The sequence below is a fragment of the Artemia sp. Qi Xiang Cuo genome, chromosome 16, assembly GCF_049724085.1.
Source record: "Artemia sp. Qi Xiang Cuo chromosome 16, ASM4972408v1, whole genome shotgun sequence".
Lineage (NCBI taxonomy): Eukaryota > Metazoa > Arthropoda > Branchiopoda > Anostraca > Artemiidae > Artemia > Artemia sp. Qi Xiang Cuo.
In genome coordinates, this window is record NC_142809.1 from 28,871,659 (window position 1) to 28,891,353 (window position 19,695).

Genomic DNA, 19,695 nt, shown 5'->3' on the forward strand with positions numbered 1-19,695 from the left:
AAATTTTGATGGGTAACATTAAATTTGATGAATTTTGCATATTTTTAATAAGCATCAAAATTCGATTCTTTTGCTGTATCTATCGTTATCAAGACTGCGCTTCTTGGAGTTTTTGTTACTATTGAGCTGCACTGCTCCTTACTTACAGTTCATTGCCATGAAGTGTTTGATATAGTTGCTGCATTATAATGCTTTAATAGTGATTGTAATGTGCTTGAGGCTGTCCAATGAATGGCCACCAAAATACATATGAACCTTATCAAGATTGCTTAAAAATGCTTAAACTTACATTTAGTGTTTAACTGGTCAAATTGTTCAAGGTAAAATTGGGTATTTTACCGTAATTTTACGGGCCCCTGTAAATTGGTATTTTACCTATTTTATGCAACGCACCTATTTTACCGTTATCTTCCATATTTTATTGACATATCTTACAAGCGCTTGCAATTTTTACACCACAAAAGTTCAAAGAAAGTGGTAGCAACAGGTTTGGATTTTGTTTTGTGTATAGCTGTATCACCTGGTTTAAAAGGTTGTCTGTCTGACATCAGTTTCTTGTTATCAGAACAATAAAGTCTATTATAGTGCAAGTAATTATAATTTTAAAATAGTGAAATATTAGCTCATATAAAATTGTGTTAGTTCTATGAGCTGTTAAAGACAGAAAGGGCTGCAAGCAGGATTGACTTATGACCAGGGCCATGTCCAGGATTTTTTTTTTGGGGGGGGGGGTACACAAAAAAAGCATAACAAATTTGTTTATATCCATTTTTTATGTTTTTACAATTCAGGCAAACATTTCGAGGGGGGGTAAACCCTCTAACCACTCCCCCTGGATACAGCCTTGCATATGATAAAAAAGCAATAAAATTAAATAGCCAAGAAAAATGAAGGTAATGTCAGGCAGTGGACAGAAAAGAAGCAAAAATGACAAGCAGATATTTTGTCAGGCACCTCTGCCCAGCCATCTTCAGTGGTAAAAAAAAAGAAGAAGGAAACAAACCTTTTGAAGTAATTCTTAACAGAGCAGAAGAAAGACAGATTCAAACAAACCAAACCACAATAAATGAAAGACTATTCACCAATTAGATTGGGCAAAAATTCTCTGCTTAGTGGCTGACTTAACTTGTCTGCTGACTTAATTTTCATTAAAAATGTGTTCAGATGATCTTAATTTAACTGAAGAAAAAATGTTTTTTGAATTCTTTAATTTTAAGTTATTGTAAATTGGGTTTATAGGAATATCTCCAGCATCTCTATTTAAAACAAGGTCTCTATTTGTGGATTTTTTAATTTCAATGGCCGTCCTAAAAGAATTTGGGAAGCCATTTGCTTCATATATTATAGTTTCCTCATCAAAAGAAAAAACTGAATGATCTGGAGTTTTAACAATTTGGAGGGCCAAGCAGAATCAGTATACTCATTTTTGTTTTAAATTTTACATCCCAGAGAAATCTTGTGTTCAAGTCAGAAGCAATTGTATAGCATTGCCTGTTTAAGTCAGAAGCAATTGTATAGCTTTGCCTATAGTAATGACTCACATGGGTTTGAAGTATTAGTATTTGTTCATTTATTTTTCCCAAATGCACTTCATGTGGAAGGGACGGTCAAATAAACTTTGGAGAGGGTACAGTCAATTGGAAATCGAAAGTTCCAGCATTGCCCTTTTCTATGATTTACCCTGCTTTTCAACCAATTGCTACCATACGAGTTGTTACTGACTGCAGTGTCTTTAAGAAATTCTTATTCTAATTTGATGGTCATTGTGTTTAAGCAGTTGTTTTGAAAGAATCTTCAGATAAATACAGAATTTTTTCTAAGGAAGAGATAAGGGGATGCTGGAGGTAAAACTTGGTATATAGCCCTCAGAGCCATATCCAGGACTTTTGCTGGGGAGGGGGTATTTTTGGGGGGTGGGGGCTTCAGAACAGGCACAGTTGCCTGAACCTGAATTTGAAGTAGGGGGGCTAGATTTACCAGCAAATCCTATTGCAGGCGGTCATAATTACTGAGTCTACTAACATGATCCAGTGTGTAGTTAATCAAAGCATCAAAACAACTTTAAAACCATTTTTTACTTGTATTTGGTGCTTTTATAAATAAATGAAAAATAACATGTATATAATATGAGAAATTTGGGGTTTAATGCAGCTATTTAAATATGCAACGGTGTTAGGGTAAAATTTCTTAGGTTTAAATGTAGAAAAAAAAAATTCTATTATCATTTTACTCCCTAATATTTTTTTTTTCAAAATAGATGTCCTAAATCAGGCACTGTAAATGCTGAGGTATTGCCAAGAGATAAACAAGATTACCAAAGAGAAACTAAAATGTTGATTAAATTGATGAAACTCTAGATGAAGTGGTATTACCTTCCTTAAGCCCAAGAAAATTAGAATCATAGGCGTGGGGGGGGGGGGGGTAGTTGCCCTCTATTCACTTTAGACTATTAAAAAGGGCGCTAGCCCTTTGAATTTCCAATCAAATGAGCCTGTTTTGAAGTTTCTACGACAACGCCTTCTATAAAAACCCTATATACCCCCAGGGTATAGCTTAAAACCCTTGCCCCGAGGGTTGTGGGGGAGTGTCTTCCTCAAAAACATATTTTCTATCTGGAAATCAACTACGCTGAACAAAATGGCTATCTCAAAATTTTGATTGGATGTTTGGGGGAATGATGGGCATGGGGGGGCTAGTTGCCCTCCTATCACTTTTGACTGTTGAAAAGGACACTAGCCCTTTGAATTTCCAATCGAATGAGCTTTTTTTGAAGTTTCTACGACAACGCCTTCTATAAAAACCTTATATGCCCCCAGGGCATAACTTAAAACCCTTGCCCCGAGGGTTGTGGGGGAGTGAAAAAATGTTGAACAAAATGGCTATCTCAAAATTTTGATTGGGTTTGTTTGGGGGAATGGTGGGCGTGGAAGGGGTGTTATTTGCCCTCCAATCACTTTCGACTATTAAAAAGGACAATAGCCATTCCAATTTCCAATCGAATGAGCCCTTGTCGAAGTTTCTACGACAACTCCTTCGAGACGAAGTGCCCTGGTCTATAAAAAAATAAATAATGCATTGTGCCAACATTGTTCTTTACATAGACAGCGCTATTGCTCTGCCTATGATCTGTTTAGATTATTTGAACAGTCTCTAAGATTTCGATTTTTTTTTTTAGCCTCTGAGCCTTGGCCAGAAGATGTAAAGCTATACCAGCCTTATGAAACAGAACAAATTTTGATTAACGATATTGCAGCAAGTTTAACTGTCAAAGCTTTCATGAAAATGTGTGGACTTCAAATACAAGTTGAGATGAGAGGCAATGCAGAAGACATGTCACCAAATGGTTTTTTCTTTTTTTTTTTTTTTTTTGTCATAAAAAGAAATTGCCCTTATTTTGGTTCAACAACGTCATGCTCAGTGATTTTCATTACGCTGAGTATTGATATGGAAAGGTAATATTTTTCAAACGAAAATGACGAAGCTTAGGTGCTCTGTCAATTCCAGTTATTTTATCTGATTGAAAGCAAAATTCTTTGAAAAGAATCTTCTTAGAAAAGAACCTTTGGAATGCGTATCTAAAGAAAATGGACATTGTAATTTTTTGTTTTGGGTACAAGCAGGGAGCTATAATTTCATTTAAGTAAATTTTTGCTGATGACAGAATTGAAGAGTAAGGTGTCCGATTCTGATCCGAAACAGAAGCAAACCATATATTCGCCAACGTGAATAGTTTTTTCTCATCATAAAGCCTGAACTTCAGCTGCTGAAGCTAATTTGGCTCGTGTTAGAACCTAACCTCATATCCCATTTCCAAATCATCAAGATGTCTACTTAACAATAAATATTGGGAGCAAAAAATTTATTTTGTTGCTCTTTCTCTGTCCTATCCTTGGAAGGAAAATCACGCCGCTTGGCCTCATATTGGCGCTAGTGTAGACTTTCAATGACTTTGCCTAACCAGAGCGTGACTGCAAACAGTGTTGCTGGGACCTTCAGGAGCAAACCCATTGAAGTAATTTTAGCCAAATTAACGACACAACATTGCACCATACTATGAGAAATGGATAGTGGTAAGGATAGGGCAATAAAACAAGAGAAACTTGTTAGAAATTAATGCTAAAAGAAAATATTATTTGCTCCATTTGTCTATCATCTCTGAAAAAGTTATATGTTTCCAAATCCAGAAATAATAAGCTATACCATATGTAAGTATGATTTCCTTTCCATTTAGAGTCCCTAAAAAGGACTTGCCTTCTTTTCCGCTGAGTAAAAATAACAGAAAACAAATTATAGCAAAATGTTGCTATGCTAACCTTAATCATAAAAAAAATAATGGAATTATAAGTGTATGTCAACAACTACAACAAAGGTTGGCAGAACAAAGAAATTAGCTGACCATCATGCCATCTAGCTTCCATTACAGCCGGAGGCATCACCGTCATGTCAATGGGTATATGTGATGAGAGAATAAAGTTAAGCAAATCCAGGGATTCCAACGAGACACAGATGTTGAAAGGGGGAGGGTGTAATGGCCTTTTTTGGAAAAGAAGAAGACATTGAAAATGCATAAATTGGTAAATGAGAATTAATACCATCTAAATCTTGACAAAATAAAGCTCATGGTAGCAATCCCCCCCCCGGGATTTACTGGCTGTGCCAGTAAACCCCTATGCCTTCCCAAGGCCAGAACATAATTTGCACTTTACTGAAAATAATACAAACGAATGTGCATTGTCAGTTTAATAGACATATACTGATATTTAGTAGTCAAAATCTTAATATTATTTGATTTATTTAAAAGTAAAAGCATTTATATATTTTTCAGTAAAGTGTAAATTATGTTCTAGCCTTTGGAAAGCATTGAGGTTTTGGGCCCTATTTATGTTAATTTCTGCTCGTTTTGACCTTGATATGTTTATTTATTGTAATTTCTACTCATTTCTGGTTTCGTTTTTTAATTGATTCTGATTTGACATAATTTCACATTTTGCCAACTATATGATTTTAGTTATGCTAGTTTTTTGCTTGATGTAGTTCTTTAATTTTCTTTGAAAAATTTATTTTGTGGAAAAAGTTTCTTTAAAATTAATAATAATAATAATTCATTTATTACCCATTTGAACAAAAAGAAGTGGAGTACATCAAGAACAAAAAACAAAAAAGCAGCATTGCATACTTAACAATCATTTACAAAAAATGACGTAAATTCTGGTGCGCATTAAGACCTTCAGAATCCGACAGCTTTCCCGCAAGCACAGTCACTTTTTCCCTAAATCAGGGAGGCCGAATCGCTATATTAGATGCCGGCTCCGGAACCACGAAGGGAGGCACAGAAGGTACCAAGAAAATTTAAAATAAGAAGTTCGCAGAGATCTGAGATCTTTAGGCTTCAGAAGTGGTAGAAAACCAGATAAAAAGGGGAATAGAATGATCACAAAATGAAGAATATAATTTTCCAAGCGCATTTCTATTGTAATTCCCTCTATTTGCAACAATTTTTGAATATCCAATCTGAATTTTTTCATAGTATTAGAAACTGTCAGAGCCCGAAGTGTTTTGCGATTATTAGTAATGTGAAGACCAAGCCACCAAAAAGAAGAGACACAGTGAATAGAGGAATAACCACAGTTAAGAGGGAGATTCGCACTCGATTTAAACTAAATATATTCACACTTATCAACGTTCAGCATAAGCCTAATCTGCCTGAACTGGTCTGAGATCCAGCTGACAGAATGTGAGAGCCCAGCCCTAGAACGACTGACATCGTCAGTCGAGAGAGAACATCGTCCGCATAAGCGAGATACGAGACATCAATTCTATCAGAAATGAAAGTCGAAGGCAAAGATGAAAGGATAAGAGCACGGACCCCATGCCGAAGAAATACCTTTGAATCAGAAACTACTCCATTACATTTTACCAGAATAAAAGAGTAGAATACCAGTACCGTAACAGAACAACAATAGAAAGGTTAATATTATTAGAAAAAAGTGAATAGACTGCATGTGAGTGGACAATACTATCAAAAGCTTTCGAAAGATCAAGAGCACAGATATGAAGTGAAGATTTATTATTAGAAGATTGCAACAGGAGGGAAGCTAGAACACGATGGGCGAGCTGTCATCCCAGCTTTTTTTGAAAGCCAAATTGTTTTTCACCAAAATTAACATTTTGAATTGAAAGGGAGAAGAATATATTCAAAAATTTTGCCAAGATTACACGAAACAGTAATTGGTCGATATGAACTGCACCCTGACGAAGTTTTTCCACGCTTCAAAACCAAGGTAACTGTGCGACGGAAAAAAACTGTCGGGAACCATAGAAGTAGATAAACACATTTTAAACAGTAGCTGAAGGTGAGCTATCAAAGTTGGGCAAACTACTTAAGAAATTCCGTCTTGATCAACAGACCTAGATTGCATGTTCTTAATAGCTTGACCAATATCAACAGTAGAGTTACTAAAGAAGTTACTGAAGACTCAAGAAAATTACTAAAAAGCTTTTCAACTTCCCGGTTCACCTTGCCAAAAATATCATTATAATACGACACCCAAGTATGAACTGCTATAGGACTTTCAGAAAACTCACTACTAAGCTTATCCGAATTCAAAACATGAGACCACTCCTTTTCCGATGCAAGAAAATCAAAACCAGATGCCCTAGAGTGTCGTAAACGTTTTTTATATGTACGCTTGGTAGTTCTAGAGAAACTATGTCTGCTTGCTGTTCTAGAGGAACAGCAATCGCCTCTGCTTGTTTTAAGCACCAAATTATTTTATCATAATATTCACTAAAAGACTGCTTATAATTTGAAAAACGGTTAGTAACTTGAAGCAAATGGTAAGGAACTTTTATAGATCCCAATAATGTGGACAACATAGTAATATAAAGTGCATAATTAGCTCTTCTCTAGTTCTTCCTGTAAAATCACTTAGAACTTTGTGTAAACGGTCTAGAAGAATGGAGAGCGACTAGTGAAGTAAAGAACGAAATCGGAAGGTGGTCAATATCGTGATCGTCTTCATGAACAAGAACAGCCGATACATAAAATTTGGCGAGGAAACTTCACGGTCAGTGTTTGACAAACTTGCAGATTGGTAAATATATGAATAATCAACACTTTTCTCGACTATTTTATAAGCAAAGAAAGCACCAAGGACTGTATCAGATCGAACTGACTCACTAGTAATATCTGTGTTGAAGTCACTAACCACTATGAAATCATAACCACTCGATACAACAGACGCAAGAATAGCCTTAAGATTTGCCGAGGCTTTCATATACGCGTTTAAAGCGGAAATAGTTTTTTTGTTACACGGGAGATACACATTTATCAGCACAGTATTACCAAACCGAACCGCAAGGAAAGAAGTATCGCTATGAAAACACACTGGAGAGAAGAAACTCGCAAGGCCTCCAGAAGGTCTACCAAAAGTGACACAAGCATTAGTTATAAAAAACGGAATGATTACGACTTCTTTTTAACACGTTAACACTGGTAGAAGTCAGGAGGTGTTTTTCAAGGCATACTTTATCAAACAGGTCACACAATTTATCAATCATATGCTCCTTTAAGCGAGTACCATTTATATCATAGGCAGGGCAATAGCACTGCCTAAGTAAAGAACGATGTTGGCACAATTTGTTGTTTTTTTTCCATACCCGGGCACCCGGGCACGTATCGAATGAGTTGTCACAGAAAATTCGAAAAGGGCTCATTCAATTGGAAATTGGAGTGGCTAGTGCCCTTTTTAATAGTAGAAAGTGATTGGAGGGCAACTAGCCCCCCCATACCCCTCAGTCCAGCCAACACATCCAATCAAAATTTTTGAGATAGCCATTTTGTTATGCGTAGTTGATTTCCAGATAGAAAATATGTTTTTGAGGAGGACACTCCCCCATAACCCTCAAGGGTTTTGGGGTGTCAAACTCAAAACAAGCAGAAATTAACATAAGTTGGGCTCAAAAACCCCATGCCTTCCCAAGTCCAGAACATAATTTGCACTTTACTGAAAAAAATACAAATGAATATGCATTGTCAGTTTAATATGCATATACTGATATTTAGTTACCAAAACGTTAATATTATTTGATTTATTGAAGTTATAAAAGTAACTACATTTATATTTTTTTCAGGAAAGTGCAAATTATGTTCTGGCCTTGGGAATGCATAGGGGTTTTGAGCCCAACTTATGTTAATTTCTGCTCGTTATGAGTTTGACTCGGTTATTTATTGTAATTTCTGTTGGTTTTGGGTTTCATTTATTTATCATTGCTGATTTGCGGTAGTTTCAGTTTTCGTAGATGATTTGATTTTATTTTTGCTCATTTTTGTTTAATGGAGTTCTTTAGTTTCCTTTGAAAAACTTATTTTGTGTAAAAAGTTTTTTTAATTAATTAAATCAAACAATCGAAATTGGTAGAATCATTTCTTCTTGGCAATGATACGTCTCGGCACTTTGCGTCTAAGACTCAAGGAGGCATGATTTTCACCACAATTGACACATTTTGCATCAAGCTGGCAGGGAGAATCCTTTGTGGAAATATGAGGGCCCGCGCAGCGGGCACACTTCGCAACCAAACTTGTACAATCAGCAACTCTATGGTCTGGCGAACGGCATTTGAGACAGCATCGAAGTGCCGACAGATATTCTTTCACAGATAAGTATTCATGCCCAAGTTTAACACCATTTTGCATAACTTTGGCTTTTGACATGGAGTCACAAAACTCAAGCTTAACCATGCCAGTGTCACCGAAACGCATAGCTTCCACCACACCTGGATATCCTTGAAAGAATGAGAGGTCTAAGTCCTTCGATATTCAACTGACTCTCTTGAAAAACCGCTTAGTGATCACCTTGGATGAAGATTCTGCTAAAATCACTGAAATCGAGTCTTTGAATTCTTCAGAAGTAGATTTTTCAACATTAATCAGCCATTTGTCACCTCACGAACTCAGCTTGGTAACTGCATCATTGCAGCCTACTTTATCGAGTACTTCTTTGCGTTTTATCAGATCATTTAGTGTTTGCGTCACTTTAGAGACAACAACAGTGGCGTGAGAGTCAGTTGCCGGCGTCGCACGGGCAGGCAATGGTGGAAAGTGTTTATCATACGAATCGAACTTACTTGAAACAGTCTTTAGGAAGTGTTCCATTCTATTCAACTTTGCGTTCAAACTCGAATAAACCAAAGCAGGGGTGACTGGTACGTCATTTTGAGAATGAATTGCAAACGTCGGTAGGTCTATGTCTTCATCGTCACATTTCACGAATATGCTTAACATATCCTTCAGATGGCCTTCCAAGGCCTTCGGCCCCTGTCTTCTCGGAAGCTCAGTCCCAGGTACGGCCCTATCATAGAGGAGTTTTTTTTAGCTTCGATTACGCTCGGCAAGTCCAGAAAAAAACTCCTTTCCAAACTTTAGTACTTCGTTTTCATTCACTCTATTAACACGGTTTAATTGCAAAAAATTAAAACCGGCAAAAATACAAGTCCATTATTCATTATTCACTGTACAGCGCGCGGATACGCATATCATAAGAACCAGATACCAATAAGTGAAGGAAAGTCCACTAAATCAGTCAAAAGTAGTCCACTGACACTGATAAAGATTCTTTTTAAATTTTTCTTTAATTTTGCTCTGCTGACGACCACTTGTGAGAAATATAAATGGTTAGGTGTTCCCCATCATCAAAGGTTTGGGACAATACTGCACTTACCCTGTGGTCTGAACTATCAGTTTAAAAGACAGATAGTGTCGGGAATTCAGAGTTTAGAAGAATTTATTGCTGCAGAGGGCGTACTTCAAGGTTTCAAATCTTCTAGGTTCTGCCAATTGCCGAATATAGGTTACAAGAATCCTTTTCGGTAAACCTGAATAGACTTTGTTCCCTTCGTGAAGTTTTTTCCAACTGCTATTAATAGCCTGCTGTCCCCAAAAATAAACGAACTTCCCATTTCTTCCTTAGGACAGCTGCACCTCAGGGCGTCTCTGTCTTCTCTTGCATCAGGGCTGCCGTACTATATGACTCGCCACTACAGAATTGAAATGTGACCTTGCAGAAGGAGTAAAAGGAATTTGATTATGATTTTTTTGCATTGTGAATCTGATAATTATTTTAATCAGAGGTAAAAGACGGCGCAACACTGAGGGGCTTGGGGAGGTCACCTTAGAAAGTGAAACATTCACAGGGAAGATCGAGTAAAGAGATAACTCCTAGACGATTGGTTTCTTGAATGAGGTTCCTAGCTTTATTACAAGCTTTAGAAAGACGTTTTAAAAGAGAAAGTAAAGTGCACATCCATACATAGCGTAATAAAAATAGAGTTGGATCAAGCTTTTAAAGGAACCAAACGAATGCCACTTTCTAGCAAACTCAGGTAAAGTCAACTAACCAATTCCAGGCTACTGGCAAGCTGTGGGTTGAAGTCTGATCTGACTGGTGGACTGAATGGAATCGGAATACTATCATAATAATAACGAAGGTAATACGTAGAATGGTCAGGGCAAGAGATGGCCTTGTTTGAAGACCCGCGGGAACATCACCGGTTAATTGAAGTATAACGAAATACACACATGCACATTATAAAGTGAATTGAAATCAAGTAGCGACTAATTATTGGAACTATTCATTTCAATGATAAAGTAACCAATTAAATGATGATAACTAAGGAGGTTACCATAGAAAAAAGCTACCTTCTTCCTTTGCTATAGTGGATCGGACCAACCGGTTTCTCCTTTAAATATGTTTCTTGCAAGTCCCTAGTAGAAAACAAGGACTTTCTTGGCTCTTTATCTCATCCCTTCAAAAGTTTTGGTGCGTTTACCTATGCTTTAAAAAAAGTTGCTCTTCTAAAAAAAACTTTACTTATGCTCTAAAGTTTCTTATGCTCTTCAATATTACTAGGGACTACAAACTTATTTTTTATCTTTTTTTTAGGCAAACTTCCGTTTATTAAGTGCGGACAGTTCGTCATCGCAGATCTCGATCCAATAGTTTCGTTTGTGTTCTCTAAGGTACTCCATTTGACTCTTTATTTTGTGAATCCTTGTCCAATAATTCTGGACACAAACACTTTCAAACTCTTAAAACTCGATGTTACCTTATAAAGTGGTAATTTATAAAATATGCATCTGAATTAAATTAAATTACTGCATTAAGGAAAATTGTAACTTTACTATCATAGCTCTACTCCCCTTATAAGCCTAGAAAGTGTAATTAAGGATATTCCAACTTCTGGCATTCAAGTTTCAGGATAAAAATTCGCCAAAAAAAGAATCAGCATAAAAAGCCAATTATTTTGATATATTAATTATTAGCTAAATTCCTTTTTTAGTGTTTCGGTTACTATTGAGCTAAGTCGCTCCTTACTTTCAGTTCGTTACCACGAACTGTTTGAAATCGAACCAAATTTGATATATCTGTTTTGTTCAAAAACTTCAAGTTGTCTAGTACATTTGTCTTTGGGGTTAATATCAACCCCTCAGCTCCAGTGTTGACTTTATCTTACTCTGCTATGATAAATCAGCCCTCAGAAATACTAAAAAGAAATTAAAATAAAATAACTTGTAAAAATTAATTCTATAGGATATTTTACACCGCACATTCTGGCTATATTTAATATTGTTTGAATACTCAAAAATTCCTTCTTTTCTTCAATATATTCATTTGTCATACTTTCTTTTTGGCTTCTCAATTTCGCACAATGAGGAATTTTCCGGGGGAACGCGCCTAGCATCTTGATTATTATCTAAGTTGGTATTTAAGGATTTATGCGTTTGTTATTTACAAACCTAAGGGTAATATTGAAGTGTACAAGTCCAAAATCATTATGTTCTATTAAAATTAAGAATAGTGATTTCATAACCTACAAAAATCAGATTGGCTACATTATTAAGTAATTTAATAAGTTGTTATTAACGACTGCATTGTTTTAAGTCTATTCCTTTTGAAATTATTGGAAATTCAGTAAATCACAAATGATACTATCGCCTGTTATTTATGCTTTAAACTCATTCTCTATTATAATTGAAAACTACGTTTTCATAATTTTAAAAATAACATTAGCTGAAGTAAACGACTAAATAATGTTCAATCGTTTAAAATAAATAACATTGAGAATTTGTACATGACTGAAACCTTCTTATAAAATTACTAAACCCTACGATGTTACTAGACAGATAGAAGCCTCTCGTTATATGTCTGTTGTGACACATAGAAGCCTCTCATTACCTCCTCAATATCAAGTAACCCTCATATTGATGAAAGTACTGTATTGGATAGAAGGTGCCACACCCCCTCAGTAGAGAGGACCCTATAACTCCCATCCCTCACCCCTGCTGCCACCTACAACTTTTTTTTACATAATTTATGTCTGTTTTATGGTTTTTGTCAGTGAGAATGGAAAAACAGGAATTTTCTCACTTTTATGGATGTTTCTTGGACGGTTATGAGTGTCGGTCAATTTATTTATTGCTTTTCATGAATGTCAACATCAAATTATGTCTATTTTTATGGTTTTTGTCAGTGAGAATGGAAAAAAAGGATTTTTCTCACTTTGATGGATGTTTTCTGGATTATTGAGTCTAGCGGGGAAAGGGTCAATGACCTCTTTTTCCCAGGTTAATTTATTTGTTGTTGTCGTTTTGGCCAAGTGCACGCTAGGGGTGAATGTTAATATCCAGGAATAGGAAACAGTTAGATCACGTGTTTCCTTCTAGACCAATCAGCGATTATTCAATAAAATTGTTTCGAAATCGAAAATTTTCCCTTTCTGGTTAGGTTAGGTTAGGGCTAGCGAATCAGGGTCAGTCTAGAGTCAGCAGTCAGAGTGAAAGGATTGAAAAATGAATAAATTTGAGAAAGAGAGAATTAGATCAAATCTAGTGTTTATGGAAAAACATTTGATTTTGGATGATGATTTTCTCGAGTTATCTCTTCAACGCAGGATATTCTCTCGGGGAACACTTGGCAATATCATTAGGACTGATTCTCCCCCATTGGACTATTGTATGAAACTTTTAAAATGTGACTCAAGTGCTTATAGTCAATTTATTGATATATTAATTGGAACAAAGCAGAATCATATCGTGGATATACTTTTGAAAACATTGCCAATGGATTCAATGTAGATGGCTCCTCCTTCGAAAGAGGTAACGTCACAGAGCTACTCCTCTCCCCATTCCCCTCACTGAATTTATCGAACGAGGATCAGTTTCGTTGTAGCTGTGAGAGAGCTGACATCGGAAACCAAAAATGTTCTATACATGTCCATTGTGCATGTACACTCTTGGCAGTTGGACTCAATGTGAGAATTGTACAATTATTGATGACTATAGTGAAAAGTGCATATTATGTAATCCTTGTAAATTACATAGAGGCTATGGAGTACAAATTAAAGGATGTAATTCATGTCTTGAAGAGGTGTGTGACTCTCACCCTAGAGGACACCTGTGTTCCAATTGTCACTATGATAAATGTGATCAGTGGGAGAATACTTACCCCGCTATGATTGGAAAGAATCCCAAACGTGATTTTAGTTTATTTCTACGAGATTAGTATCGTCGTGGATTTAAATTATTCTGGGAAGAGGAATCTGGTCTACGATTCAACTGTTGGGGTAACAAGACAATTTGGTTTCTACGTCATCGTTATGACGTCACTACCTATTATGACTATAAACGAAGTGATTTTTATTTGGCAGTTACTGAATGTGATTCACCATTTGAAAACACTGTATGCGATATTGCTTCAATTAGACAGATTGAAACTCGTGAATTTCATAATATGAATGCAAATAGTATCATTGACTATACAAAGAGATATGACAAGAGTGAAGTTAGATCGTACTGTAGAAAATGTAACCCTGACTTTGCAGTCAATCAAGATGAATATTCAGTGAATTCAAATGATTTACCAGCATTAGTGGTTCACGACAGTTGCCTATACACAGATGAAGAAATCTAAAGTGAACATTTAAAGACATTGTTGAATATACATGCATTTTATTAATAAACAAATTCACAAAAATTTTTTAAGCACTTTACTCTTACGGCACTGAAACCAATACTGTATAGGTCTGAGAGGATATTTTCCACTAGAAAGTCGTTTAGACGTGCATTGTCACCATAAATGTGGAGAAACTGCTTGTAAGTATAGCCGCGACATCGGAACACAAAATATAGTAGTGCATGGAAACCACAGCTTTTAGTCGTTAGATCCTGCACCCTATTCCGATTTTGAATAATAGTTTTCCCACTGCTCTCAATATAGTTGCTGATGTGGGAAGTGTAGAATGTATATGGTAGGCCAAGAGGATCAAAGAATTCAATCATTTTCATTGTTTGAAAGATGCACAGCCAATGACGAGTCAGCACAGTCGATGGACTGCTATTAACAATAATCAAGATATTGTTGACACTTTGAATTTTTCCAAGAAAGTCCGAGGGCAGACAATAGGATTTGTACTGGGACATGTAGGGTCCATATTAAATACATTGATTATTTGACTGGTGTTCATGGCGCCAAGTATAGAAGAACACTACCTTCTGGAGTGATTTCCCAATAGGTTTCATATTGATTTAGTGAGATTAGTGCAATACTCTCAACCAATGGGTCGGCAAATGTACAATCGAAACACACAGTCCCCGTACGTACTATACTCATATCCTGTGTGCCAGACAAATCCAGTACAATGATACCTTGTGTTTTAGCAAACATATCTTCGGTTATACCATTTTCAAATAGTTGCGAATCATGATCTAGGGTTTGCATGGTCAACTCATACAATGTTCTATAGGATTTATCAAAAGATAGATTGTAGAGTGGGATGCCGTTTACTTTGCACACAAGAGATGAAAGTCCAAACATCTCGAATTTTTACGGGCATCCATTCCATGATCCTATTGCACTAGCGCTTTTTACAAATGCCAATGCAAGTTTCCAGGAGATTTCGCCATTTACAAAGGATAAGTCGGTGAAGGTGCGTGAGCCCATGGCCATATGACGGTGATTGGTGATTGTATTAGGAACAAGTAGTTTAATATTATTTCCCTTGGCTCTCAGTTTTTCCACTGCCAAAGCAACAGAACTCATAACCTGTTGTTTGCGTACATGAAGTATTGCCGAGGTGAGGGAGAGACTTACATCAGGGTTGGCAGGAAGTTCTTTTCTCAATATGAAATTGGATGGTGCAAGCGTCAATTTTATATCCACTTTAACATTGGGCGGCAGCCGTTGGGGTATATTAAATATCTCATGATATATATTTCCAACTAGATGTAATTCACTAGTTTTAGCATTTTTAAGTGCATCTGTACTATCAGTATTAGTAACATATTCATATCCATTGGAGGTGCCTCTCAATTCCTTGTAGGAATTGGGTGTCATCAGCAAGAATTGTATGTAACTTGCATAGTTTGAGAGATTATTGCTTGTGCTCACCAGTGTGCCATTGATGTAGACACTGATTTGACGAAATAAATTGTGTATTACACAATTTTCATAGGATATTCCATCAGCTCAAATTGGCATTGTATTATTGGATTTCCGGACTTTCATTTGCAAATCTATAAATGTTGAAGACATGTCAATAAAGTAGTCTTCATTGGAATAAATTTGAAAGTGGATATTATCGGAGAGGGGTTGTTGAGGATAAAATTGTACATAATATCCATGCTTGACACTCACATCCACATTTTCAGCATTGAATAGATTCAATGAGGCGGTGATTGAAGGTTGAGAATCCTTATGCGGCAGGTAGGACATCTTAGGAATAGAAATATAGTTTCGATCTAACAATTCTCTTCCTGGGGCTTCTGGTTACACTACGTGTCGGCTTTTTCCTTCTTTTCTTTGACAAGAGTGGTAATGTCTTTCGTTTCCGACCTGAGTAGAGACTGATGAGCGATGCATTGTTTCTTGACCTTTTTAAACCTTTACCATTTTGTTTTAATTTCTCGCCAAGGGTTCGCGCACTGGACTGATGATCTTGTTGAATGATGGGCCGAAAATGGCATGTAATCACAGCCAAACCTTTTGAAATTGCTAGAGGGTCACCTAATTCAGTTCTTAGTGTTAACTGACAGAGTTCCAAATAGGAAGTGTTTACGGGAATTTACTGAAGATGCTTTATATTGTAGTGGTGAATATGTTCTTGATTGGTTTTTCGTTCAAGAACTCGTAGGAGGGGAACATTTGAATTACCGACCCGAGATGTTTCCACAAATGAGGCATAGAGAAATATACAAGTGTCCGTGGAGAAGGCAGGCGGGTAGTCAGCAAAAATAAAATTAGTGTTTCTGGCACTTTCACCGTTGAGTATATTGGGCTTAAAGCCAAGAACAACCTTTAGGTTATCATTGAGAATAATCTTTTCATTGGCAATAGGTGAATTAATGTAGATCTTGCCCTCCTCCTTTGAATAGTTGAATTGAAAGGCTCCTTTTTTACGAGCGAAAGTTCTTTTATTGATTGTACGACACAAATAATTCATACAGGCGAGCTCCTTGTATGGTAATACGACATATGGTTATTCAAATGAATTGATATTTTCAATTTTTTCTCGATCACTAACGTGTGGCAAATCATCATGTTGATCGCTACTGAGTGGCCAATCATGGGGTCTAATTTTATTTCATATTCACGATTCTTTCTCAGGATGTCATAGGTATTTGTGAGAATACAGTCGACAAGAGCCACTTCATACTTTCCGTCAAATTTGATGGTGGGGCAGAGTTTCGTCCAAAAATCACTTGTTCTATTCAGATCATTGTAGAGAGGATCAGAAACATTGGACAAGAAAGTCACATAGAAATCATTGGGCATTGTTAATATCTTCAGCACTGACCCAAGAATCAAAATCTGAGTTATATCCTAGCCAGCGAACAAGCAACTGTCTCTTGCCCTTACGAGTACAACTCTTAGATATCTTTTCAATTCGATAATTTGTCCTAGTGCTTCAAACCTTTCTTAATTCGTATTTATTAGCACCACAAAGAATCACGTCATCCTTGTCCTCTCACAGTTGATATTTCGTTGGCTAGGTTTCCAAGATTTTGTAAAATTTAAAAAGTTCGGTGCTCCATAAGGAGTATATGGAGTATTGCTTTAGAAAAGTATCAAATGTGTTTTCACTGTAAGGAACTTCCCGAGGGCTTGAGTTGGACAGAGATCGATGTGGTCGATGGTTGTATATCCGCATGATTTTATCTAAATCATGAATAAAAGCAGATGTATTTTTCAGTGTACAATATCTTGAAATTAATAGACGAATCGTTCTTATTAATCGTTCAGCCAATGCAGCCCTTATCGGACTGTTACTATGATAAAGTGTTGTATTATATTTCAATAGAACATTTTGCACATGGGGATTAACAAATTCACTACCACGATCCGATTGAATTTTTCTATAGCAATCCTGGTCAACAATACTTTAAATGGCCAGAGCAACTTCAACACCTCTCTTTGACTGTAATGGAATGATATAGGCGTAGCGACTAAAGATACTGATTATCACCAGAATATATTTTTAGTGCGCATTCTGAAGTCATTGAATTGTGTTTAGAATTAGGATATCTACTTGCTTTATATGCATAAGAGAAAAGGCTCTAGATTGTTGATATTGTTTTGTGGCGAAGCCTGTGTTTCCAGTGCAATGTGTGAATTAGTTCATTCTCTTGAAACTCTTTTGCCTTTTTCAAAATGGTACTGAAGGCACCCTTAGAAAGTGTTTTGGGGGATATTAAACTTCCCGTTTCGCCCATATTTTCATAGACACCTTTCAGAACTTAATCCATTTGGAACGCAAACACGTAGTCTAATATCTACTCCCCTTTTGCACACTGGAGGGTGAATCAATTCGTCTTCGCTTTTGACTAGCAGCCACAGGTGTTATAAAATCATTGCTGCTGCTGCACTGCTAGTATTCTCAAATATTGAATCTTCTTCTTTTTTAAATGGTGTTGGCGCTGGTGTCGTTGGAGGACTATATTCTCTTAGTTTCTTAAGAATTTGCTTATTGCCAATAATACTTTTGGGAAAGTTTGATACACTTAGAAAGGTGTATAGATTATTGTCAAATGATAAAAGTCCTTTACGATTCGTCACCATATTACAAATTAAATCAACTAGATTATAACTTTTTCCCTGAATTATAATTCGTTTCCCTGTGCTGTCGACTTGAACTTGATGTTCACCAGGTTCCAACATGAGATAAGATAATGCTCTTTTACTCTGATCACGATAGGTCGGTGGCAAAAGGTTTCCAATTTTCGATACAATTGAATTCAATTCCTTCTCCTTTGATTGCACTGCTGCAGAATCTTGAGGAGATGTTTCCTGTTTAGAAGGATCGGCGACAGTGGTGGCGGGTCTCTCATGATAAGGTTTATGTTCGGCCACACGTCGCAATGCATCTTGTCATTGGCAATATTCTCATCATTAATGAATTTGCTTAGATTGTCTTCAAAATGTTCGACGGGCGAGAGGACAAGTTCAAATGGTGTCAATTTATAGGGTTTAGCCATTCTCTAGAGAAAACTTTTTACAAGTCCTGCAATTATTGGTAGTAAAAGTGTGAAAAAGCTGAAATCATTGTCAACACCATGTTTTAGTATGGCCTTCCTGAGTGGAGGTTTTGAAGTGCTTAAAACGGAAAATAAATGCCGTTGTTCGTGTAGTTTCTTCAGTGTCATAATGGCAACTAATAGCTTTTTCTACTGTTCACCGGAAGATATACTGTAATTTCAGTATATCATTGTCGAAAATGTCGGTGACTACACGTAGATTCTCTGGCATGCTCTGATTAAGATCCAACTAAATGTAACCGTAGAGCTTATTAGTCGCCAGAGTGTACAATGACAGCAGAAATTTTAGGGCACCGGGGTATATCTGTTTATTGAGAGTTATTATCAAGCTAGAATCTCGAACAACTCGATAGATAATATATATAGTGCAATTCAAAGCAAGGGTTCGCATGCATTTGCTCTGATGAAACAGATTGTGTAGAACTAGGGTTATGGAAATGTGTTCATGATGGGAGTGAACGGCGAACAGTTGTACCATTTCCTGTGAGAACTGTTCAATGGATTCAGCCAAATCATCAATAATCAGCCACGAGTTCGGTTCAATACTATTGAAAACATCAAGTCCCCGTATGAATTGTATTGATACAGTTGTGGCAATAGCTTTTATTTGATCATAGGACTCCTGCCAAATACTATAGCAATAGTAGATTTTTTTCGGCTTTTCCAAAAACATTTTCTGACAATTTTGATTTATTTTAGCTAAAAGTGTTGTTTTCCCCGACATTGAGGGTCCACACAGAAACGATCTGAAGGGTGTTTTAAAATTGATACATGCTGCTGCTGTTGACAACAGTTGGACTACAACTAACTGTAAATCATAAGTGTCCAGAGAATAAGTAGTAGCAATAATTTTCCCATAGATCTATCTAGTACAAGAACAACAAAAACATATTTTCATGGTCATTTATTTGCAACATGAAAACTATTTGTTCAACATGAACAACAACGATAAAAATAACACTTTGTTCAACAAGAACCTGACAATATTTCATGGTCAACATGAAAACTCTATTTGTTCAACATGAACAATGATAAAAATGACACTTTATGTACAATAAAAATAAAAACACTTTTTTCCATGAACAGCAACAACAACACTTATTGTCTTT

The 19,695-nt window shown here is 36.4% G+C and overlaps 1 protein-coding gene across 2 annotated transcripts in view; it reads left to right on the forward strand.

Annotated features, from left to right (window-relative positions):
• Positions 1-19,695, forward strand: part of LOC148942756 (metaxin-2-like) — a 55,454-nt gene that overhangs the window by 14,124 nt on the left and 21,635 nt on the right. For both annotated transcript variants that reach the window (XM_089102023.1, XM_089102024.1), the window contains exons 2-3: positions 3,176-3,343; positions 10,941-11,017. In XM_089102023.1, coding sequence (XP_088958149.1) covers positions 3,176-3,343; positions 10,941-11,017 — 245 coding nt within the window. The remainder of the gene's footprint in view (positions 1-3,175; positions 3,344-10,940; positions 11,018-19,695) is intronic.